We start from the raw sequence: 24,982 nt of genomic DNA, 5'->3' as shown, positions 1-24,982 counted from the left end.
AAGAGCGTGGGTCCTGGCTCTTCACAAATTATTTGGTCGTGTGTGTCTCGGGTTGTAATTTGCATCGCCATGGGGACGCATGGTCCTCCTTTTAAGCAGCTTTGATGGAGAAATGAGGCAAATGGGCCCAAGGAAGCATGAATCATGCTAAACAGCTGCAGAAAGTGTTAATAGGTGATGAATCGTCGCCAGATGAATTGATGATGAGGTTCACAGCGGTAGGTCATTTCGGACGCTCATTTGGGGTTACACTCAACCTTGTAGCAAAGTATGTTTACTAATGAGTTCTTCTCATTTTTCTCATTAAATCAAATTCATGCTTGGTATAAATGTAGCCTGTACTCATGTTGACACTGCAAATGAGCCAAACAAATATGAAACCTTGTAAAATATCTTGCTGGCATTAAGATCTGATATGATGCTTTAAGGACCATGTCCATTATATGCTGGTACAAGCTAATGCCAATGATTAATAATTCAACAGCAAATTTAAATATTAGTCTCTTTCTTTGCTGTGTTCATTAAATGATTATACAGTGTCTTTGTGTGTGTGTGTATGCTTTTGTGTAAATACAGAAATATATCATTTACTAGCAACAAGAATAACATTTTTTAGTGTGCTTATACTATGTACATGCCATTTTCCATGGCTGCTTGCAATTTCCATAAAATTATCTTAGTATCCTTTTTAAGTTCCTGCCATTTTAAGCAGTCATCAATTCAGTACATGCAGGTATATAATTATTCAACTTGATTTTATAAAATATTATACAACCCCCAGTCACTTCCTGGGTAAATGTGGTGCTTACATCTATATTGGTCCCCTCCTACTTATATTTCATGTGTTATTAAATATTTCAACAAACTATATTACTGAATATATTTTAAAACTGTTACAGTAGATATTTCTGCATAATATTCTTGTCTCTTTATACATGCCTACAGCTTAGCAAAAAATTCTTTGTTTTATGATTAATTTGCTGCATGGTCCCAAGGTTTATATGCCTGCGACAGTTTTTTTTCCTATTCAGTTTGCTTAGCTCTTGCTCTATAAAATAAAGCCAGGCAAGCCATTATTCCCCTCCTCGTTACTCTCTGATTTTCTGATGCCAAGCATGAAATGATTGCATGTCGGGCCCTGTTCTGCCTGAGAGAAGTGGGAGACACCTGTCTGTGGTAATAACTCACCCAACTTCCACTCTAACAGCAGGAGGAGAGCGCACACCGGGCCGGCTCTTCCCCTCACTCCCCAGCCTGTTAATTACAGTGGGTAAGAGACGGTGCACACAGGCGTCCCGGCTACAGCAGCACAAGCAGTCAAGGATACGTATGGACAGGGAGAAGCTGAACACCTGCTTTCACTGACTGCGTGCATATCCAGTAATCCCCTTGTAAAAGTCCTTAGGCCAAAAACAATATGAAAGCTATGCGATTTAGCTAAGGCTGGGATTTGGATGTTCACACTTAAATGGCAACCAGGGCCTTTCTTTGAAAGAGTATAAGTAGTTTACCTTCCAATTATCTTTCGACATGTAAATCTCATTGTGGCTAACTGATCATTTTGATATAGAAAAAGTCAATAAATAATTGAAAATAAATACCTTAGTGTTGCATGCACCAAGCACACTTCAAGTCAGTTGCTGATCTAGAAATGGTTGGTTTGTCCACGCAAATAATTTCCATGGGTTTTGTTTTCCTCCATGGATAATCCTTACAAGGTATCTTTTAAGCAATGTACAGTAAAGGTATCACATGCCTATACATCAACATATCAAGACGGAACAAAGAGATATATGAACAACCTACACTTATGTTCAGTAACTTTACTTTGCTGAGTATATTTTAGAGCAGTAAATTGTAGCTCAGTAAAAATGTTCACTTTTCATATCTCACATTTTAACATTTCTTGTCCTGGTAATGCCTAAATAACCTCACTATTCTTCAGTTCCAGACAGCGGTACAATATATGCTGTAATTAGCAGTTCTACAAAGCCTCTGTCACATGCAGGGGGGAGATGACCTTTCTCAGGAGATCGCAATGTGGACCCATCCTGCTGCCTCTGCTGCCTAAACTGTCAACATCACCACACGCCTTTCCTTTGAGCTATACGCACAATTTATTCACATTAAAGCATAAATAAGACGTAACTAACAGCGTGTAGCCTACAGTTCCATCACAACAACAGTGATGAACAGCCCCCTGTTCTCCAAAGGGTATTACCCATGAGGCCCTATACAAATGACACAAATCTGGTTGTTGGCAGCTCATCTTGGGTATAATGTGGTCGAGGTAATTTTACAGCACTCTTCTGACAGTATCGAGGCATGGATGGATGGATGCTGCACACAGGGTTTTGCTGTTAGCCGCCTCTTACCGAACCGCAATAACGGCACACAGTGTTCATTCCAATCAAACTAGTTCAAATCCAGCAGGAAGAGTTGAAGTGGTTCGCTCTCATGGGATCTCCCTGGGGCTCTGTTTTCTGAAAGTCTGGGGTCCAATAGCGATTTGCGAGCAGAGGTCCTGAACTCTTGCTGCGAGCGAAAGGAAAACACCATAAATCTGAGAGCTTGTTTGGTAGAAGTCCTCCGTGACTGTCAGCCAGGAGAGGATAAGGAGAGGATCTTCACGCCAATCTCAACTGTACGAAAGACAGTGAGCAAGTATCACAATCAAAACACAGACCACAGTCCAAATATCTGCAAGAAAAAATGTCTAGTGGTACTGTAAAGTGTCTTGTATTGTGTTTTGTCGAGCTACAGTTTTAGCCAGGAAACTTCTTCATTACATTTGGAAATACTGTATGTACGCTAGTGTATGGTGTTGACCCTGCATGTTGGAGAAGCCTACAGATGAGAAAGCAGACCCGAACAGCATATCTAATTTTTGCACAAAAGGCAGACCTTCATCAGACAGGGGTAGTATTCTATTGAAAGAATGCAGTGTAGGGGAACACTGAAATCAGACTGAGATAACACCGCAAGGGTTTCCTGATGGACCTTTAACTTTGTTCTCATTTATTTGAAGTTCTTTGCTTTTACAAAAAACAAACAAACAAACAAAAAAAAAAAGACGATTCTGTAATCGGTTCTCTTGTCATGTATACAAAGTAAGCGGTATGATGGGGAATACCCTCATCTGGGTGTGTCTTAACTCTAATTTCAGTACACTGATCAGTTAATTACACTGCTTTCAAGCAATTAACCTTACATCACATTTTCTGGTGTGAGGTCCCTCTGCAGCAATGGCAATCTGAATATTATAATTATGTCCCTCTATTTAAGTTCATCCCAACAAACAAAATGGGGGTAGAAAAAAACAGTTATGCTGTGTATCATTGCCTGCAGCTGTCACAGGGTTATCTGTCTCCATCTGACAGCTTCTGTATTAAAGATGCTGGCAGGAGGAAAAAAAAAATGCCAGAAGCCTGTCAAGGCCTATCGCCCTCAGCTGGGCAGGCCGACATCCCAGGGTCCACACATTAAAGGAGGCTGCTGTCAGGGCCGCATCTGCCTCTGGGAGTAACACAGAAAGCAGCCCCACACTCCTCTCGCAGTCTTCCCTCATCCACCTCAGAGTGAACCTGCACCTCCCCTTCTTCCAAAACCACCCTCTTTTGAGAGACGAGCTGCACTTTTCATCTCCAAATGTCCTTCCCAAATGGCGCTTGATCTCTTTACCAGTGCTTTCACCTGTGGGATAGTAGGGTCAAGCGAAACTAACTGTGGCTGTGAGAACAAGAGGTGTAGTGGGATCCTCATTTCGCAGGGATGCCTTTAAGATCAAAACCAATTCACCCCAATTACACCTGCTCTGGTCAAATACTGCATATACCACTGTCTAACTTGTTGCAAGCTGCTCAAGGAGACACCTAAACAGGGCTTCATATCATGCTATTGCCCCTCTGTTTCTTTCAGGCTAATAATATATGAGCGTAATTTACATTGTTGCATGCTCCTGTATTAGCCTGTATTAATTAAAACTTTTGAGCTTTAGCACCAGAAACAATGTTCAGAACAACATGGACAATATCATCATGTAGCACCAACCATGCTGTTTTTTAATTTGCATGACTTAAGGGGATGTTGATTCAGGCATATAGACCTGACCTCTGCTGGCTTTTTGCCAGTGAATTTTCAATTTAGTATAATTGTAATACTTCTGACATTTTAAAAAATATATTCAGCCTATGACTGGAAGAATAACATGTTTTGAGACTTTGTGTTTTGTGCATGACAAAGCTAAAAAGGCAATGATGAGGTCTTTCCAAATCCATTTTAAGTGATCATCATTGTCACCAAGGAAGAGGAATTTGCAAGAGGAATTACAGGAATTGGGGTGACAGTATTTTTACTTTGATTGTCATACTGGTCAGTTGTCCTTCTGTTTCATGCTCCTTTTGTAGAGAGTCTGACAAGTGGCAGACACCTGATGCCTACAGCAAGTAAGAAGGTGTTATTTTTTAAATATAAAATGTTCAAAAGATGAGGCATGTCCTACTTTGGACATTTTTCAGCATGACCTGAACATCTGCAGGAACAGGACATCAAACTGGAAACATCATCTCACATACTTTCCTTCTACATCTAAATAACATATTTTCAAGCATATATTTATGAATAAAGTTAAACAGGCCTACATTATCACAAGCACTGAACTACCCATGATTTATGTTCACCAGTCCAAGACCAGGGCAAGTGATTCATTCTGCATTCACGGGGCCCACAATGTACCAAACAAATCAGAAATATCTGCCTCGGCTGCACGGTACTGGCAAACCACACTTAAGCATATTCACAGATTCTGTGAATCAATTAATCACTCAGTTTCACCTAGTGGATGGGCTCCTTTGGTAGCCCTGGGCAACACTTAGTGCTCAATACTGGAAAAAGGCAAATGAATCACAATGGCCACCCAACCCCAACACTCAGCTAATCATATAAGTCAGGTGGGGTGGGGAGGGGGGGGGGGGTGTACTTGCCGCAGATGGAAAAGAGCGCGGCTGAGGGAAAGGACGAAGCAGACGAGAGCCAGAGATTTCATGTGGCTCATTGAAAAACAGAGTAATCCTGTAGGGAAAAAGCTGTGAAAAGGAGGGGGGAAAAAAACTGCCACGTCGAGCTCCCTCCCTCTCCATAGAAAGGGGAAGGACCAGACTTAGAGCAGAAACAGACTGTGAAAAAGGAACAAACCCATCATAATTACAGCCCCATCAGCAGAAAAGGCACCAGCAACTTGTTTGGAGAGAGCAGCATGACCAGAAACATCTACCATTCCTCCCTCCTCATTTGTATAATATGTCTCTGGTTACTCTTTGAATCTAAGGTATAGAAACACTAAAAAATTAGTTAGACAAAAACATTCATGAATGAAACTGCATGTCAGATTTTACTGAGGTCTCACTGAAGGTGGCTCAGTTATTTCTCTTTGTCCTACACAACAGGAGATGAGTCCCACATGGCATGTGCACAAGTACTGAAAGTGACAGCTATTCCACTTCTCAGGACAGAGAAGGTGGGTGATACTGTTCATAAACGCTTATGAGAAATTACAGAGGGGCAGTGTATTTGATTCCTACTAACATTTTTACAGTGTAACATTTCTCGTTCATGTCAAAATGTCATGCTCTCAGACCCTAGAAATACTGAAATGGACCCTGAAATGTAGATTCCCTCATTTGAGAGAAGACTGCTACTGTCTGAAAGCAAGACGTTCTGGCTCTTAACCTCTTGATGAACTCATTACTTTTGCTCCTGTGACTCACTAATATTGTACAAGCATCCTTTAAGTTCAATGGGCTGCAGTAGTCTTGGTATATCTCAGAGTTGGATATGCTTTTCATTTATCCCAGCAAAACTAAAGCAAAGACTAAGATAGAGTAAGCCACAATATGAATCAATTTATTTGCACAGACAGTCATACTGTGTGTATACCATTGCTATGAAACAGCAGGGAGGGATTTCATGGGAGACCCTTTGCTCACAAGCAAGTAATTCTACACATACAGGGTATTTCATAAATCCAAGGCCATGGACATAGATATCATTACTGGTTATTTTAAGGTCCTAAAACAGTATGATACGTTACTACAGTAGACATACACAGTACCCTATGGCAATAGATTCTCTAATGAAACAGAGTGTTTTTCCATGTTACCATGTGATTCATATGGATATTTCCTTGGGATCCCGATTACTGCAAGGAAGAATGCAAAGGAGTATGTGTTACAGCCTGTAACTATTACATGGAAAAATATTAGCTGATGTAGTACATGTGCTGTTGATGGTTGGTGTCTAAAATCAGATAGCCATCTTGAAACCTCTGTCAGGCAAACTCATCTTTAGAGAGTAAAAAAAAAAAAAAATGCAACCAAAGAAAAACTATCCCTGCATCTTATCAGCAAGCTGCTGTGAAAGGCAAAGATAAGGGTAGGCATGGGAAATAAAATTTGCTGGCAGGTTGTGCTGTAGTTGACAAACACTGTGGTGGGCCACAAACCATTGGACCAGGAATCTAAAGCAACATTTTAAAATACTGGGCATTGCATTCAACGCTCTCTTTTCTCTGATAGGTCCAATTGTAGAAGGACATTTTAAATACTAGCTTGAAATACTAGCTGCATATATTTGCCTGCCATCAAAGGAGGTATGTGATATGTACAGGCTTGTAGAACAAAAATAGAAAAATACACATTACTGGAACTGCAAGCAGGAAGATGTGACCGAGATATAATGCTGCCATTTGATTTCTTTAACTTGTCGATAATACATAAATTTCAATATTTTTTCACCCTAACAAGTTTATGGTTGCCATCTAGCCTCTGATGATATATATAGTTTTTTTTCTTGATAGGCATTAAATAGCCTTGATGCTTATGCTCAAGCTCAGATACAGATGTGTCCCCCAAACACAGCTGTGCATTCAACGGTGAGAGAAACCCCATTATCAGCAAGCGGGAAAATCTCGCTTTCAGGGCCTTGCAGCGTTAATGAGTCCTTCACTGCCATGCTACCTGTCTCCACAAATAAATCACACTTCCCCTACACATATCTCCATTAGTGCTTCTCAATATCTCCTCAGATTGAAGGCTCCTTTTTTTTCTAAAACTACCTGGATAAGCCTGTCATTGACAAGGTCAATGAAAAAGGAGGTAAAAAAGAAAGAATGAATGAAAAAGACACTATGAACTCTACTACACACACACACACACACACACACACGCATACATATGCATACATATACATTTTATATAATATATGTATATATGTGTATCTGTGTGTGTATACATATATATATATATATATATATATATATACCACAGATTTTACAAAAGCAAGCAAGCTTACCATTAAAACATCCCACTCTAAGTATTTTACAGTATGATACTAGTTCTGCAATCAACTACGGTGATGCTATGAGAAAAAAAAAATCATATCCTGGTTGGGTATATGAGACAGGTACCAGTGCTAATGAGGCATTTGGTATATTGACTTTAGGTTTCATTGTAAATACTGACTTTTAATAAAATAAATTTTAAGGTGCAAGCAAATATATATGATAGATCACACTGATACTTTCACAGAGTATAACCTTTTCTCTTATTTTCAACAAGATGAGTTGGCATAAAGCTTCCACTTCCATTTCAAAAGCGATTTAAAAACTCCCACAATCAACAGGTTGTGTGATGTTTGCAGCTGAGCCTATGTTGTACAGGTTTTTATCTGGATATGTTGCTTGCAAAACTCGACTCAAATTTCTTACAAACCATAACCGCTTAGTGTTTAGATTTTATTTGTATCATGTGCAAGTGGGTTAGGTCCTTGTCAGTTTGTTCTTGGGACTCTGTGTAATTGAAAACACACAAAGTATCCCTTTGAAACAAGCAGGCTTACTAGTCACAGGAGGCTGCCAACACCGAATTTAAATCACCAGACTTGTCAAAACAAGCAATGCTTACTGTTGTAAATCTCTTTTGTTGCCGTCCTCATCAACTTGAATCTCTTCCATAACAATTTAGTAGAAACAGTATTGTCATTCATGATGCAAATTATCCATTCATGCATTGTCGGGAAGCACATAATCCTGTTGAGGGTCCAGGCCAGCAGGCAAAGCACAGAACACTTGACCACACCCTGGGTGAGACATCAGTTTATCACTGGGCCACACATGCTCTGACACACAAGCACAAAAGCACACTCACACTCTTATGCATTAGAAATGTCTAGACAGCATATTTTTAGTCTGTGAGAAGAAACCATAGAATCTATAGGTACGCTATGCGGACCCAGGGAGAAGATGCAAATTCCACACAGATATAATGTGATTTTAACCTCACCCTCAAGCTGTGAGGCAGCAGTGCTCCCCACTGCACCTCTGTTCCCACTGGCCTAAATTATGCCACACACAATTCTGGCACAATATGATGCATGATAGGATTATTATTATTCACTAATTTAAAAATGCATTCAAATATGTCACAATACCCAACAATCTGTCAAGAATGTGTAGTAGGATTTCACCACAGGATTATTGTAGTGTTGAGCTTGACGGTTTTTTTTTGTTTGCATTTGAATTTCTTCCTTTTATCATTCCGGAGAACGAGGCTGGCTGGTCTCACCCCACTTTAGAAATGTCGCTCGAGTCACAGCTGTTGCGGCTAGCGATGTCAATAGCAGCGACAGTCTCTGGGGAATCAGACAATGCATTTGATTTCCCAGAGAAGTGTGCATTCATGCTCATAGAAACGTAATGGATTTGTGTGGGCGCTCATCGCTCTCCAAAATGCCAACTCGCTTCCTGGGTTCAAAGCCCTACCTTCCAATAGAATGCACTGGGATGACGTACAGAAGGAGAACTGGTGTTTGTAAAATTAGAAGTCTTTGAAGTAAATGGCGCTGTAACTCTGGCTCGACGTCTGGAAGCTAAAACTCAGCAGCCTTGTTGACAAAAAGCTATACCGAAGGCAAGAGCGGTTACATTCTACAGAACAAAATCAATACAAGATTCGAAGGAAGTCTCTCCACCTAATAATGGAACGTCTGTCAGAAAGGAAAGCCGAACCTCTTTTTTGTGACTCTACGATACATTCTTTTGATCACACACCAAGCAGCAGACTCCTATATTAATATTGTGTTGGGTGAGTCCGTGTCGCCCCAGGGCAAGGTTGAAGGTTATAGGTTTTGGAGGGATCTGTGGTATTACTTACCCCCACACGTCTTCCCATCGTGGGTTGGGCAGACCCAGTCGTGACATTCACACTGCGGCCCATAGAATTTTCCTGGGTCAGTAACGGGACATATGCAGACCCCACAGTCACATTCCCCCCTCCCACTGCAGATCAGACCATCCGGGGTCCGGCAGCGCCTCTGTGAAGCTTCGGCTGAGAGTCTGCAGGCCCCGCTTGCTGTCCTGATTGGAACAAAATACAGCTATTGTTGATAAACCAAACACTGACTACATTACAGTATGAGAAGTTAGTACTACATTTTTCCTTCCAAAATCTCTGTTTTTCATTGGTCTGAGAGGGAAAGAAGTGTAGGTGCATGGCTAATGTAGAAAACAGCACTTTGCTGCTATAATTAGAACCAGATTTTCATTCAGCCTGTAAAGTTTTTTACCTTCTGGACCTGAAGAAGAAGAGCCCTGTAGAGGTATCTCCAGAATGAATGGCTTCTTTTACGTAATGGGTAATTTCTCACACCACTCATATCCTATTTTAAGCTTGTGTAACACTCTATTTTAGCTCCTTTGCCAATTATTGACCGTCTGAATTGTTGCTATTTCACATCAAAATGTTTAAGCCTTGATATCCAGAGCCTCAAGGGCAATAAATACTCCTGGATCATTTGTAGGAAAGAAAGGCCAAATTAAACAGCAATTTCACTGCTACAGTCCATGCCAACTGGAAACAAGAGGCTTGTCTAACCTTTCTATCCCAAAATCAGGCATGAGTCACTGACTGAATAGTCTGGCACAAAAAAAGTCTTTAACCTCACTATCCTTAACCTTTTCGCTCCACGACTTTGGCCTTGATTCAATCAAAAAATTTGATAAAGGTTACAACAAGGTACAGACAAGAGTGCTCACAAAGAAATAAAAGTCCTCGTTAGTGCCAGATTAGTGAATCATGAAATCCCTGGCTGAGCAAAATGTTTCAGATGAGCAGCAATATGGAGTGGTGGGGGCAACTGGAAACTCAGGGGAACTGGACTCATACGCAGACTGTTACAGGTTCAAGGCATTACCATTCTATGCCTAAGCATACTTCACTTCACTAGCATACAGGGTTCCCATGCTACATTAAAGTCCTCAGATTTCAAAAAGCAAAGTTCTTGAACATAACTTAAATATTGCCAGAGGGACTTTAAAGTCCTTGAATACTTTGTTAAGAAATCATCTTCATAGGTTTAATTTGCCACAGTTTATATGAATCATGCCCTGACAAACAGATCGTGGATCAGAACCCTCTACTTAAAATGGTTGCATTTCAGACTGAGGTCGAATAAGCTGGTTAGGGAATATCATTCAGGGACACAGAACACCAATTTCACAGCTTCGTTTTGTTGTTTTTCGTGGTTGGCAAGGTACCTGGTTTGTTAGCTTGTTTGATAACTTTACAGGATAGCCAGCTAGCTACAGCTGAAGAGACATTTTAGTGTAATAAAAGCAACTGACATGTAATATTTCAACACAATAACCATAAAAAGCTCCAAGTGTCAGGCTAGCTAGCCACTGACACCAACCCATCTCTGATCAAACATTATAACTAATTGCTCCTTTGAGGGTTTCAAATTCACTACACATATGGAAGTGAACACAAAGGCTGATACTTTGAACGGAACCAAATTGCAGGTGACATCAGTTAATTTTGCCATAATGAGCAGTTTGACCTAATTAGATTACATATAACTGTAGCAATGGTTGTCATTTAGCAGGTGCTATAACATATAAGATATATAATATATAATACAGTGTTATTATATAATATATAAGAACACTGTTATTCTATTCTATTCTGTATTTATTTCTCATTCATATATACATGCTTATTTGCAGGCCATTCAAATGCGTCTCTGTGAGCTTTATAGCACCTTGCATAAATGTTAAACTGGAAAGTTGTTTTATTTTCCAGTTGTTTTCTTTATGGTTTGATTTCACCTTCATCTGAAAGGCTGAGAGAGCTAAAGGATGTGGATTGATGACTTTGGAACACAGAAGTAAAGCAACTTTTGCACAGTTCATTTCCCTGACTTTTCTTTAGCACTTTCAATAGCCATATTGTGACCATTTTTATATTGCTTTATTAATGATCTGACAAACTTGTGATATAACTTACCGTACAATTTTATTGGGTCATTGATTTTTAGGGGATGGGACCTTGAAAGTACTTTAACAGTCCTTGAATGGGCTGCACAGATATGTGTCAGGACCATGATACTATGAAAAATGTATGCAATCTAATTGGTCTAAGCTGCTGTGCATAAGAGTGCTGGCAAAATAAATACTGCGAGGTCCTGTCATAATTTTCTGTAAAATATAATGGATACATTTTGTGTTCAGCTTTTACTGAGTGGCCCACAAAAACTCTGGCATCAAAAAAGGGACTTTTCTGAAGAGGGCTAGGTTTCCAGATCCTTCTTAAATTATTTTCCAATATAATCCATGACTTTCGGGCTGTGAATGCTCATAGGCCTGTTTCATATCTTTTTGTTCACAAGATTGAATATTGTTATTCATAGTCAGTCAGAAAGCATAGCATTCACACAAATAAGGAATAGCCTATTTCAGGTGGACTGTGCTTTGTAGTCTTTTAATTTCATTGTAAGACATTAAGGAATCATCAAAACATCATTCCACCACAGCAAATTCCCACTGTCTCAAACATTACTTCCAAACTGTTCTACGTAATCTGATAACTGTAACATACTTAAAATTCACAATGAAGCTTAAAATGTTTGTGTGTGTGTGTGTGTGTGTGTGTGTGTGTGTGTGTATGATGAGGAGAGCCTTTGAGAAATGCTGTTTTCCACATACAAAATGCCAGTGCATGCAATATCCCAGATATTTCAAATTCATGGGAATGTCACAGGGGCTGACACATCATGTTATAACAATGTTTTTGTAATATTTCAGCAAGGTTTCCAAGCTGTATGAAGACTATGGCCATATAGTCAGAAGAGTATGAGTTATGTGTAGCAGGGATGATGCTGGTTCTGCAAAGGCAGCCAGTATTACTGTGCTTATCCTTCTACCACTCAAGGGTCCCTAAGTAAAGTATGTTTCATTTGGTAGCCTCCCAGCATTCCGTTCCTGCCTTTATTGGAATCCATTGACATTTCTGAAGTTCAAAAGTCATAAGAAAAACATTTTTCAGAGAAAGAGGTCCTTTTTTATTATTTCTAAATCTGGGCACACTTTTGTCTGCTAAACAAACACATAAAATATTGTTGAAATAATAATTAGGTAAAAGCACTGTGGAACTGCCTTTTTAGTAATTTATATGCCAGTCCTTCCAAAAAAGTGCCAACAAGAAAAATGAATATTGTTAAATTGGTAGAATATATATATCACCTGGTCCTCGAGGTGTGTGTGTGTGTGTGTGTGTGTGTGTGTGTGTGTGTGTGTGTGTGTGTGTGTGTGTGTTTCCAAGACCAATACCATAAGTATAATCTATTTTAACCTCCTGTTTGGTTTGTTTTGGTTTGCGCTCACTGGCCAGTGTGTACATGCACTGTGTCCTGCAAGCCTATTACAAGGCTAGCATGCTGCACCTGTTTAATCTATCTGTATGTAAACAGCAATTCAACAGCTGAGCCAATATACAGCAACCCTGTCACTGAGCCACGCACAGAGCATGAAATGCAAAAAGAAAAGGTGGCCATATTTTCACCATCAGACATGCATGACACTATTTCAGAATTAGATGAATTAGCATACAAGCCTTTCTTAAAACGAAAGAATAAAGGTTTAAATGTTTCTCATTATTTAGAGCTCTTTTGGGGCTAGTCATTGTAGCTTAAAAAAACCTGAACAAATATCCAACGTGGACTTAACCCATGAATCTTACTGTACCACATGTGTTACGTCTTATCATTTACAGAGATACAAAGCCAACCGTGAATATGACCTGGATAACTGCCAAATGTTACTAAAATGTCTCATATATCAGTTTAATATGCTTAATATGTTTGTCACAACAGATTATTTTAGGAATATACTGTACCGAAGTTTTTCTTTCTTTTCAGTTTTACAGTACTTCTTTTAGAATAAGTATAACACATGCAATTGCTGAACTTGCAAAACACATTGTACAGCTTCATATGAAACGCACTCTGCACTGATTTTAATAAAAGCACAAAAGTTCTCTCACCGTAACTGAAACTGAAAGAAAAAAGTGAGCAAGATGCACAACCCACAACAGTGACAATCCTTGCTCTGTGTTCTCCGTTTCCTCCAGGTTGATTAAATGTTTGCTTTACTGTATGGTGAGTCTTTCTGCTAATCTGCACAGTTACGGGCACTCCATCTGCTGGAAAGTAAAACTGATGAGAAAAACAAAGCCACACAACTCACCTCAGTGATTGTGATAAACTTTCTTCCACGGCTGAGAGGAGAATCAGAAGCAAGGAAACCGAGACGGAGTTCACCAAAGCGTCTGCATGCATGTTTAGTTCCCAAAGAAACCTGAAGTGAAATGCCTTGAAAGAATTTCAACTTTTCCAAACAGAGGGAGAGCTGGCTAGAAGCTGGCCAAAACCGGCTCGAACTCTGCTGAGGCCAATAGCGGTCTCCATACAAGTGCCTTTGATTAGTTGTGACTGTTAGTACTTGGGCAGGAGTCTGAGAGAGGTAGCGTAATGTGCCAAAAAGTGAAGGTTTAGTCACTAGTCACAGGCATAATTAGAAACAGTTGTTTATCCAGATGGTTTATGATTATTATGGTGTCTGATTTTATTGAGAATAAAATATGCTGCACCACCGTATTGATTTCACGTGTGTCCTGCAGACCCTAACTTAAATGTAACTGTTCTGCTCCAAAAATGCTCTTAGCCTATTTCAGTAAAAGCCATTTGTCCATAGGGATAATGTGGATAGGTCTGGCTGGATGCATGCAAATCACACAGATGTACATAAGCACAACAGCAGTTGGTTACTAAAGTATTAACTTCATTCTTTCTTTAAAAGTCTTGCTCTGCCCTGCCCTTGTTCTAAAAATGATGGCTATTGGCCAGATAGACTATGATAAAAGTACAGTAAACAGTGACTGTTGTCATTTGACAAACATCAAATAACATTCTACACAGGACAACTTGATCATTAAATAAACTTTGCTCCAGACATGAATTTATGAAATACATGCAGTGTTTTGCTGAAAGTTGACTGAATGGGTACTATCTTTGACAGGTAGCAAACTAATTTAAAGTCAATGTTTTTACATGGTGTAAATCAGTGTAAAAATAAATTTAATGGTAGAAGTGTTTATATGCTGGCACTTGACCAGAGGCAATGTTCCATTTGATTTACAGCAGCATCTCTTCTCCAAAGTCACTGGAGCAACTACCACCTGAAATAATGTGTCAAAATGCCTAATGTATATTATATTTTAGTGTTTCCCAGCTCTTGAGGGCAAACTGTAAAGGCGGGTCTTTGCTTTTTGATGAAGCAGACTTGATATAGCTCACCTGTATTTCATATTTTGACTGTCAATTCTTTGTAAAACAAATGTGTTGTTGGATGCCTTTTTGTGAATCCAAGATACAAGTTAAGGGGTGTTTGGCAAATATGTACACCCAAAACAAAGTTGGAGCAGTCATCTGGAAGCCGCCTAACTATTTAATGGTTACATTAACTCTTATCGACTCTAAGACTATTAACTTAATTATTGTAAGTATTTATCTGTATGGCTGAATTTAATAAAGGACGTAAAAGAAAGTTGAAGAAATACTTTTGCTTACATCTTTCCGTTAGTACAAACACTGTTCCAGACATGCATGTCTCTCACATAGAATTAATGTCGGATGTAAAACGATGTTAATCTTGGTCGTATTCAATTAACATCTCGATCAAATCTACTGTAACTAATAAAAATGTCATGTTAAACAAAATCCAACTGGGGAAACATTTCTTCATTCGGTTATACAGCACTATTGTTGAGTTATTACTTTAAAACATAGGATCACCGTCGGATAACATGGCGCTACATAATATAGACGAATAAGCATAATAAAACGACGCTGTTTATATTTTGTTTTCTTGTATCTGCTGGTCCTTGAGTGGCCTGCGCGGCTGGCTTCTCTCTACTGACCTGGGTGCTGACTGCTTGTTGAGGACGAGCGTCTCTGCAGCAGCTGCTGATGTGATTGCAAAGCAGCAGGTCGCGCAGAGACAAACGCTTCCATTTAAAGGGACCGGTAAACTACAGAAGGGATGAAGACAAAGGCAGCTTGAAAAGGGAAGGCTCCGAAATACACGTAAGTAATGCCATGTTATTTTTATTCTCCTCTTCGTGCCACGCAATTTTATTTACCAGCCGGTGTCTTGTAATGTTTGGTTCGGCTAATGTTCGAGAGCTTACCATCCAGGAAGTAAGGGTTGTTTATATCATGTGCAGTACGTAGGCCTTCACAAAAAACTGGACACCTCACCGTTAAAATAATCTTGCCAATATTACCTTGTATTTTTTCTAAGTATTATATTGCTATTTTAGAAATAGCTGGTTATATTCTACATTGTATAAAGCTTTACATATTTGAATTAAGCCTGCAGCTCTCATCTGTTACCATGGCAACTAGAGCTGATAACAGCGCAGATGCCCAGTATCTCCGTCCTACATTTGTTTTACTTTTCAAATCGGTGACTGTGCTTATTAATATATCTTTACGTCGTCTAAATACACACTGAACACCGAAGCACGCGTTGTTTTAAATGGCACGGTGAATAAATAAAAGATAATGCAAAGAAACAGCGTAAGGTAGGGAGACAAAATGGATGGTTAGGCCTCAGGTTTTATTTATGCCTTCACGTCGGATTCTGCTAAATGGTTTGGAATTATATAGTATAATAGTATTTAATTTATTTGTGCACTTAGCTATACAGCAAGCCTTTGATTATACAGATACTTCATATGCAGCATTATTTCAGACGTTTTTCAGTTATTTACACGAGTTACTTTCTGCTAAAAATGGCTCCTGTTTTTTTTTTTTGGTCATCGCAGTCATGTTATGAATTTGGCCTAGCACAATAGATGAGAGCCTCAGAATGATGTTTCATGTACTCAATTAATATATAATGCAGTATTGGTAATTGAAGAATTCTAATGCGTGCTCTCTGTCAATTGTATTACTTCCATACATATAGAGACACATGGCAGAATGGAATGACACTAGGAGGTTGGTGCTAAGGTGCAGTCAGTCACCATACCATACAAAGCCTGTTTACTGTTTTGTCTGGAAAAACATTATGATGGTTGGAACCTTATTTTTGCATCAGTCAGTGTTGCTTAAACATCATCCACATCAAATGTTCAGTGGAAAATTTAAGATACGGTATCTTAAACCATCTGAAAATGGCCTATATATCACATTAAAATAACATAGTGCCACAATCAAAATAGAGGCCTAAACACTTGTCTTTGTCATCAACATTATTTTTCAAGTGAATATATATGTGCACATCTTTACAAGTTCATCGTAGCTAAAGAGATTTCTTTTGCATATATGGCTAGTTGAATATACGGCCTGTGTGTAGTTATTATAGATTGCTAGCTTACTATAGTGTATAATTTGCTGTGTAGTGTTCACTTGCTCATGGCAAAATGTCCTGCATGATTTTTGAGTGGTGATGACATTGCACTGTAAATGTGGTTTTGGTAAGAGTTTGATAGTTATGGATGAAAAGGTGAAAATTGATACATTACTTGGACATACAAGGACATATTTTAATGTTAGTAATCCAGCAAAGTCTGCAGACGTTAGGGATTCAATATATTAATTGTACCAGCCAGTAGTCTAAAGTTGAGAACTTCTAACCAGCTGTTACTTTTGTAATGCTTGAACTGACAGATACAGGATCACATTAGATTTCATACGTCAGGAAGTAACACTTCATTTATGTTGAGACAACAAGTAGTAGTCAGCAATTACAATAAAAATCAAATAATTATACCAGAGAGCTATGTGTAAAATTGAGTGTCATTACAGTTGCATGACTGCAGACATTGAATCATTTGTCATGCTCTGTAGGACTTTTCAGTGAGGGATACTATTACTGTACATTGAAACACACTTTTGTATGTTTTTTTTTTTTGCTGAAATGCAGCCAGAGTAAGAAATCAACACATAAATTAAAGGAACATAAAGGACAACAATGACAGTTAGCATTGAAAACAAACCAAAAAAAGCCTGGTTCTACATTTCACCATAACACAGTCTGATTGTTAATTTAATTTTTATTGCACAGGTGCCAACCAGACAGAATATTGCGGGTAATCCATGGTCCATCCAATATTGTTTTTGCTTATGTTGTCTCTCTTAGTAAGACCTTCTTTGGCATGTGTGATTATAAAGGAGAAAGTAGCTTATTTCATGCATTTATAATGGTCTCACAATTATGGTGCCGAGTTTTTTTCCACCACGTGACCTGCAGGGCTTACCTGTATTTCATTCATTATTTTCCAAACATCCCACTGGCGGTTTTAACAATTAGGAGCGAAACCAAAAAATTGACGAGTAAAATTTTACAGTTAAGGTACAAAAAATGTCAAGAAGCATTTCTTTGAGTGAGCAATTGTAAAAATATCCACCTAGTACATTGCATGCTAGGGGTCGATTATCGGATCTGATATTCAGCATTTTTACGATTATCGGAATCGTTTTTTTTTTTTTTTTGTTTAGCCGATTGCCGATAAATTCATTTAAAAACATGCTCCTTTGGCTCTGATGCAGCCGCCTCTCTCTGTCTGTAGTCACCACTCTGACAAGGCTGTGTGCAGTTTCTTAGTGGAAACCCACCCATTACATTATATTCCCAGTTTTTATGAGGAATGTAAATCCAAACTAGACACATACAAACTGTTTGCAAAAGATGCCAGTGGCTACTCTCTAGGTAGGCCAACTTCACTGCGGTGCACTGTGGAACTTGTAGTGTGAAAAATAGCCATTGGCTGTGTAAGCATAGTGCAGGATTGCATTTGTTTCACATTAGCGCTCCTGAATGAGAGGTTGTTGCGGTTAAACGAGACAGATGTACAATAAGTGACTCAAAAAGGGTCGCTTAAAAGGGGAAAAAGCATAAAACCATAACAATAAAGAAGTGGTGAAAATCTCCCCATTATAAAGCATTTGCAATGCATTACTATGGCTGTCAGAGGCATTTATGTGTATTTAAATGTTTTGTCATACCCAGATAATACATAAGGACTACAGAACGCATTAGGAAATTATGATCCACTGTTATATAATGAATAATGTTATGCTATATTTAATGTAATTACATAATCATATGCCAAAGAGAGTGCTATCCAAATTTCTGTGATACTCAGTGTAATTGCTACCAAGTGTAGATAAATCCCTAGATTAAATATTGCACTTTGAATCAATTATTGAAAATGTTGCACATAGGTCCCTAAGTATGTAGGGTGTGTCCCCTATAATGTACAAAAAACTTAGCTCCCATTAGCTTCTTCCATAAGTTTCTCTTGTATATAGTTTTCCATAATTTAATGATTCCAAGCGTTTATATACACTGGTGTTGAAAACAATAAAGACTAATTCTTAGTGTTATTGATTGCTACAATGCTAAGGAAGTACATTTTTATAATTTGCACTAGTCAAGAAATGCATTCCATGGGATTTCAGAGTGAAATCTATAGGAACTGTTCTAGTAGTTAATCATCTGTCTCCCCACGTGAGCCATCGTGCCAACTTCATGGAAAAGCATTTTAAACTGTCAAATATGTCTGGTAGCCTAATATTCTCAGTTTACCTAGTGTTTTATTGTTTTCAAAAATGCCTGTTGTCATATGTCTAAAGTCTTCTTTGATTATAAAGGACTTTGTCATTCTCTTGGCTTTGATTGGAAATCCTTCGTCGAACCTTTGCACAATTCTTATGTTGTTGTTTTCTTGATTTGAGATTATATTTTTAAAACTACCTATCTGATGACCCATAAGCTGCTTCATTTAACATTAAAGTTTGCATTGTTTTCCTTTTTTGCAAGACACGGAAATCCATGAGAAGGAAGTGCCATGTGATTTTGTTCTGCATCAAACATGTGTGTGTTTTTTTAATGCCATGTATCCTTGAGGGATGTTAACATCTGTTCAAGGTGGTTATAGCCTTTGGTATTTGGTATGTGCTGGGCCTGAAATGCTCTCTGAGTGTGAAACAAACTCAAACTAAGTTTGCAGAAACTAATAGATACTCGCAGCTTCAATTAACCTGCCCAGTTATTCCACCCTGCCTGTGGGAAGCCAGTCCTTTCTCAAAATGTGAAGCTAATTGCAGTCTTCAGCAACTTAACTCCCACGTTACTGCACTTACACCCTATCATTTTGCTTTCAGTCTTCCTCAAATCTCCACCAACATATGCTAAGTGTAGCAATTACATTGCAAATTGCTTGTAACAACCTTTTCTGGGATGCATTTGGTATTAGAACAAGAAAAAGAAGTTTATTATAATGTCATTTGATTCTTTCAGTATTCATTTTATATCAGCTGTGAAAGTTGTTCTGCCTTTTGCAATTGTATGAAAACTCACAAAGAAAAAACTTGATGGTCACTTTTCCTTTTTTGAATCTAAATGCCAAAAATTGATTAAATGTAAATGATTAAATACAAATGGATTCAGGGAAAACTCGGTGAAACAGTGGGCTTTGGGGCAAGGAAAATGCTGCTGTGAAGCGCCTCTTTGGTTGGAGCTCAAAAGTTACAGGAGGAAATGACATGACTTAAAGAAACTCCATGGAAAGTGTTTATCAGGACTCTCCAATGCATGTCTACTCAATGGCCTGCATGTAGTTGCTTTGTGAGTGCTTCCTGTTCTCATCTGGCTTTTCAGGTGCCTTTTAACTGATAATACTGTAAAATGAATAAATGCAGTTTGAAAATACACAAGAAGCTAAGATGCTATGCAGAAAAACGGGAAACTGTTTTGTCTGTGGAAAAAGTTTCCTTAAAAAATCTGTAAAATCAGAAGTAAATAAGGTCATAAACAGCAAACTAGAGTACAGCATGTAGCTAGGTATTTTGTCCATATTTTGACTTGAGTTGCATTTGTTACCAACATACACAGCATTGGCAAGTTGGCTCAAATAAAAAAAGTTCATGTAGCCTATTTTTATTTTTTATAGACCCTAGCTTTAGTGCCATTCACAAACCCCACAAAGGGGTCCCAGAAGCCTACCTGAAAACCCATGACATAGCAGTTAACTGAGCGGAGGTCACATTTTGTCTTGTCTTTAAACGGTAAGTACATATTCCTTACTATGCCTCTGTAGCATGATGTTTTTCTGATGGCAGGACTCAGGAGGTGTTGAAACCACCCCCCTTCCGGGCTTATAGTCTCTCACGCTGGTTTCCACCCCTCTGTAACCTGGGGATGAACGCACCAATGAGGAGCCTGACAGTGAGTCACATGGTCCCACAGTCCAGTCTGTCCAGAACACCTCACTGAATGTTGCATATATGCCTTGTCAGACGTGGTGAACACCTGTCTATATTGATGTACTGTACATGTTGGTACACCATATATGCCATGTTTACTAACTGTTGTGTGTTATTTACAGGATATGCCTGATCGCATGTTATGTGCCGTGCTGGAGCAATTTCAGCTTTACTTTTACCGTTGGTATGTGCGCTAGTTTCTGTGACTGTGTGTGATTTTTTTCCCCTATATATTCATGCTAGACAGTCTAAAACAGACCCTCTTGCGCACAATACACACTACCTCAACCCAGTGAATTACTGCTTTCTGGGTTGATAGAGGACTTTTACATTGTGAAGATCGAATCTGATCTTTGCTTCAGGTAAGTCACCAAAGCCATGTAAAGCCAATAGTATCTTTGTTGTGTGTTCCACATGTGCTTTGATTGTGTACCGCAGTGGCCATCCAACAGAACAGTACTTGCTGTGCGGTACTGTAGCACCGCCATGTTGTGTACATGGACATTTAACCTGCTCTGTTGAGACATTTCAAAGCTGGGCACTCTCTCACCTCTTTGTTTGCATGCCAGTAGAGGCCAGCTTTCAGTGGACAATGACATTTTAAATTTTTTCATCCTATACTGTGTGTGATGTGTCATGCAATATGTATTGGATAAGACATGACCTGTTTAAAATCAGCTTCAAAAGTCAAAAAAATCAAGTTTTGGTTTATTCTCTTCAGATCCCAGATCAGTGGTACATTTTGCAAAATTTTAGTGAATCATACATACCCACAGTACATCCTACGATTACTCTTAATGAAAAAAATTTAAATAACTGTCTAACATGTCCTCGTTCATGCTGTTTATTTTGCACAAATAGAAATGTTTAATGGTTACAATCTGATGATTTTATTCTATCATTTCCTCATGTTATTAGCACTGTGGTTGCATGAGTTGTAGAAATATATTAGTATTGAGTGAAGCCTCTTTTGATAAGTGAGCATTTTAAAAGGACAGGATCCTACTTTGTAAGTCTAAGTCCTCATTAAGCAGTGCTACATTTTTCTGTCATGCAGTATATTGGTGTAGACACATAGCCTGTCCATGGTTAATTAAATATTCTCTGCATGGAGATCACTGACAGCCATCGACAGACTTGTTCACTCCAAGATCATATCAAAATGGGTTTTACTTGTTTGTGTGATCTTGAAAAGAAATGAACATAGCAGATTGTCCACTGCTATATCTGGACACTGCAGGTAAGCCATGTGAATTGTCAAAGAGCTCCTTGGTGATTCACATGGACGTTTGTTCGGTAGGTTTCAGTGGTTGACCTGCTGCGGGCGATTTGCTGTGTCTGAGTTGGTCATCTCCTTGGCCCTCTGTTTCAGATCCACTCCCTTTATAGCACGGCGAGCCCCAGCATGCTGAAAAGGAAGCAGAGCTCTCGGGTTGAGGCCCAGCCCATGACTGACTTCGGGCCCGACGAAACCCTTGCTGACAGTGCCGACATTCTCTGGATAAACAAACCAGTGAGTGCATGTCTCAACTTGAGAAAACTTAAACTTAAAATTGCTAGGTTGGATGCACCAAGAATATATAAATGGGCCACCACTGGCTTGGTATGTGCATTGTTTTTCCCTTGTGTTTGTATTCAGATTCTTAATTACTTAATTAAAATAAGTTCGCAGTCATTTTCTGTCAAGTGTACATTTTAAATGATAAATGCAGCTTAGCTACCTTTTTTCAAGGAACAGCCCTCTTTAGTGTTCTCTAACCTAAGCCTTTTTAATTAGAGGAAACATTTTATACAGTGCATATTACATATTATGAGTTTGCCCTCAGTAAATGCACATCACATTACTGTATGTTGGGTTTATAGACATAGTGATAACAAGGGGGGCACATTTACATCATTTTAAGTTTTGTAGACTAACTAAAGGTGCCATTGGCTGTGTACCACTCTCTCCTCAGTGGGTCCATTCCTTGCTGAGAGCCTGCGCCATCATCAGCGTCATCTCCGTGTGCATGAACACGCCCAAAACCTTCGAGCACTACCCGCCCCTCCAGTACGTCACCTTCACCCTGGACACACTGCTCATGTTCCTCTACACCGCCGAGATGATCGCCAAGATGCACATCCGTGGCATCATTAAGGTAATGCATCGCATTGGGCAGGGTCAAAACAAATGAAAACTCTGGACAGCTGCGGCGGTGGCTTTAAATTGTCTGGAAAAGGGGCAACTATTATTGTAAAACCTAACCACACTGAAGTCTCAATTATGTCTTACGTTCTTCAAAGCATCTATAGTTATGATGCAACTATTATGGGTGCGGTCATTTTTTTTGGTGGGAGCTGGCTTGGAGTTTGGAACTTATTTGCTGTATTGGGAGTATTTGTTGTATTGCTTATGAATTGGTTATGTGCCTCCTCCATGCTTTGTGAGCTGGTTTCACAAATGCAGTATATTGGACAATCTTCTGATATGTTGTTCATACTAATTTGAGTGATAATCATTAATTATAAGGTAATACAGCCATACTCTTGAACAGTGCTCAACACTGCCAAACCCATTTTATGCAGGGATTCATATGAGTTTAAGATTTTGTAAAGCTGTTTCTTTATGGCAGATGAATGAAGTACTGTATGTGTTTACAGCTGCATAAAACTGCTTCTGCTTATTCATTCTTCCTCATAGAATTGTAGAGTGAAATGAATCTCAGAACTAAAAGTCTCAAAATGAAACAGTCGTTTGGCCAAAACAGTTTTAAGACTCAAGCTCCTTATATGTAATTGCTTAATGCAGCGGTGTGTCAGTGAGACGTGAAATAGAACTTCTGATTAAGTCCTACAGAACCGCTGGTCAGTTGATAGGTGCTTGACGAAAGGAGCTTAATTGCTGCTAAGGAAGATGAGGACAGTTCACTTGGCAAATTGAGGACAAGGGGAACATGGGGAAAGCGCTGTTCAGTCAATCACGGTTTCCGGAACAATCTGACCGAAGAGCAGTTTGAACAAAGAGAATTCTCTCAGGCCAGTGGGTCAACAGGGGCTCTCAGTGTCTGTTGTTTCCGTTTGCCAAATGAAAGAACAATTACTGTCTGTTATGAATGTGAATGTGGGTATGAGTGTGAGTGTATGAGTGTGACTGTATTTTGTGTACAGGGCATGGGCCCATGCACTCACCTGTGTTTTTCATTTCATTGTGTGTATGTCTCTTTGTGGTAATTTTAATAGTCCTGACAGTGGCAAGTCAGATCAGATTTTGACAAGTTTTGATCAAATTTGATCAAACAAATATACGACAAAGAAAAGGTCCAGTAAAGGTCAATTTTGAAAAATCTACTTGCAATTTCTAATTCTTGATGTAGTTTTAATAGGATTATCACCACCACCACCCACAACAACAACAACAACAACAATAATAATATTGAATGATTGTTTATTAAAGCATGGTTTACATTTCAAGGTGGTTCATGGATGAAAATTATCCATCGTGACTTGTATTGATGCAAGTATTTTTAATGTTAGTTAATCTAAAGATATAAATCAAGCCACTCCTATGATCTAAATAATAATTGGAAAATCAATACACCATTTAGTTGCTAATTACACATTATCGACAAAAAACCAAAGGGCAAATGTGGCCATCGATGTGATTTAAGGTGAAAGTCCTATGGATTTCCAATTCTGCTACAACAACCTGCAAAGCACTAAAGTGAAGGGAAAGGTATCTCTTCAAACCACTTTTCTGTGTTTGGCTCAAAGCCATTATTACTAAAAAATAAATATAGTGCAATAATTGTTGAATTGCTTTAATTATTGTGTATGTAATTATTGTGTGTGTATAATGTGATTAAAGCATCTGCAACATACAGTTCTTTAAAGTGCATGAAATTGCATCTCATTTGAAACAATCAATTTGACTTTAAATCATTGTGACTTACATGGTTGTACATGACTTACAGGAATCATGATTCTTACAGTATATTTTCCAATAGAACAATGTTGTCATATTTCATTTGGAATTCTACCACTGCATTACAGGTGAAGCTCCTTCCATATGATTATAACTATGATATATAACCCTTTAATGCCTGACCATCCAGTGCACTAACCGCTGCCTAAATACTATATACATTCAGCTTTCACACACTACAGCACTCTGCTAAAAATTCATACTGAACTGGCATTTTCTGGAGTTTCACTGAGGCTGGTTCTTTGAATTAGTGAGGATCATCCATCAGTGGTGGTTGTTGTTCCTCCAAGTTCTAAGTTGTTACTCACTAGACATCCTTGTATGGACTTACAGTTTTACATCTTAAAAATTCAACAGCAC

The 24,982-nt window shown here is 38.8% G+C and overlaps 2 protein-coding genes across 5 annotated transcripts in view; one reads left to right on the top strand and one right to left on the bottom strand.

Annotated features, from left to right (window-relative positions):
- The window catches only part of itgbl1 (integrin, beta-like 1), a 64,986-nt gene extending 51,321 nt beyond the window's left edge, over positions 1 to 13,665 (bottom strand). The window contains exons 1-2 of one of the 2 annotated variants that reach the window (XM_036541375.1): positions 13,574 to 13,665; positions 9,207 to 9,409 (exon numbers count right to left, since the gene is read on the bottom strand). In XM_036541375.1, the coding sequence (XP_036397268.1) occupies positions 9,207 to 9,409; positions 13,574 to 13,665 (295 nt within the window). The remainder of the gene's footprint in view (positions 1 to 9,206; positions 9,410 to 13,573) is intronic. The other variant, XM_036541376.1, reaches the window with a different exon arrangement.
- A 1,650-nt stretch (positions 13,666 to 15,315) lies between these two features.
- The window catches only part of nalcn (sodium leak channel, non-selective), a 116,116-nt gene continuing 106,449 nt past the window's right edge, over positions 15,316 to 24,982 (top strand). For 2 of the 3 annotated variants that reach the window (XM_036540100.1, XM_036540098.1), the window contains exons 1-5: positions 15,316 to 15,471; positions 20,518 to 20,623; positions 20,784 to 20,845; positions 22,034 to 22,174; positions 22,617 to 22,799. In XM_036540100.1, coding sequence (XP_036395993.1) covers positions 20,804 to 20,845; positions 22,034 to 22,174; positions 22,617 to 22,799 — 366 coding nt within the window. In that variant the 5' untranslated portion in view covers positions 15,316 to 15,471; positions 20,518 to 20,623; positions 20,784 to 20,803. The remainder of the gene's footprint in view (positions 15,472 to 20,517; positions 20,624 to 20,783; positions 20,846 to 22,033; positions 22,175 to 22,616; positions 22,800 to 24,982) is intronic. The other variant, XM_036540101.1, reaches the window with a different exon arrangement.

Source organism: Megalops cyprinoides, chromosome 11 (assembly GCF_013368585.1).
Source record: "Megalops cyprinoides isolate fMegCyp1 chromosome 11, fMegCyp1.pri, whole genome shotgun sequence".
In the NCBI taxonomy this organism is placed as follows: Eukaryota; Metazoa; Chordata; class Actinopteri; order Elopiformes; family Megalopidae; genus Megalops; species Megalops cyprinoides.
Note: the sequence above shows the minus strand (reverse complement) of the source record. Positions and strands in the feature narration are given on the sequence as shown.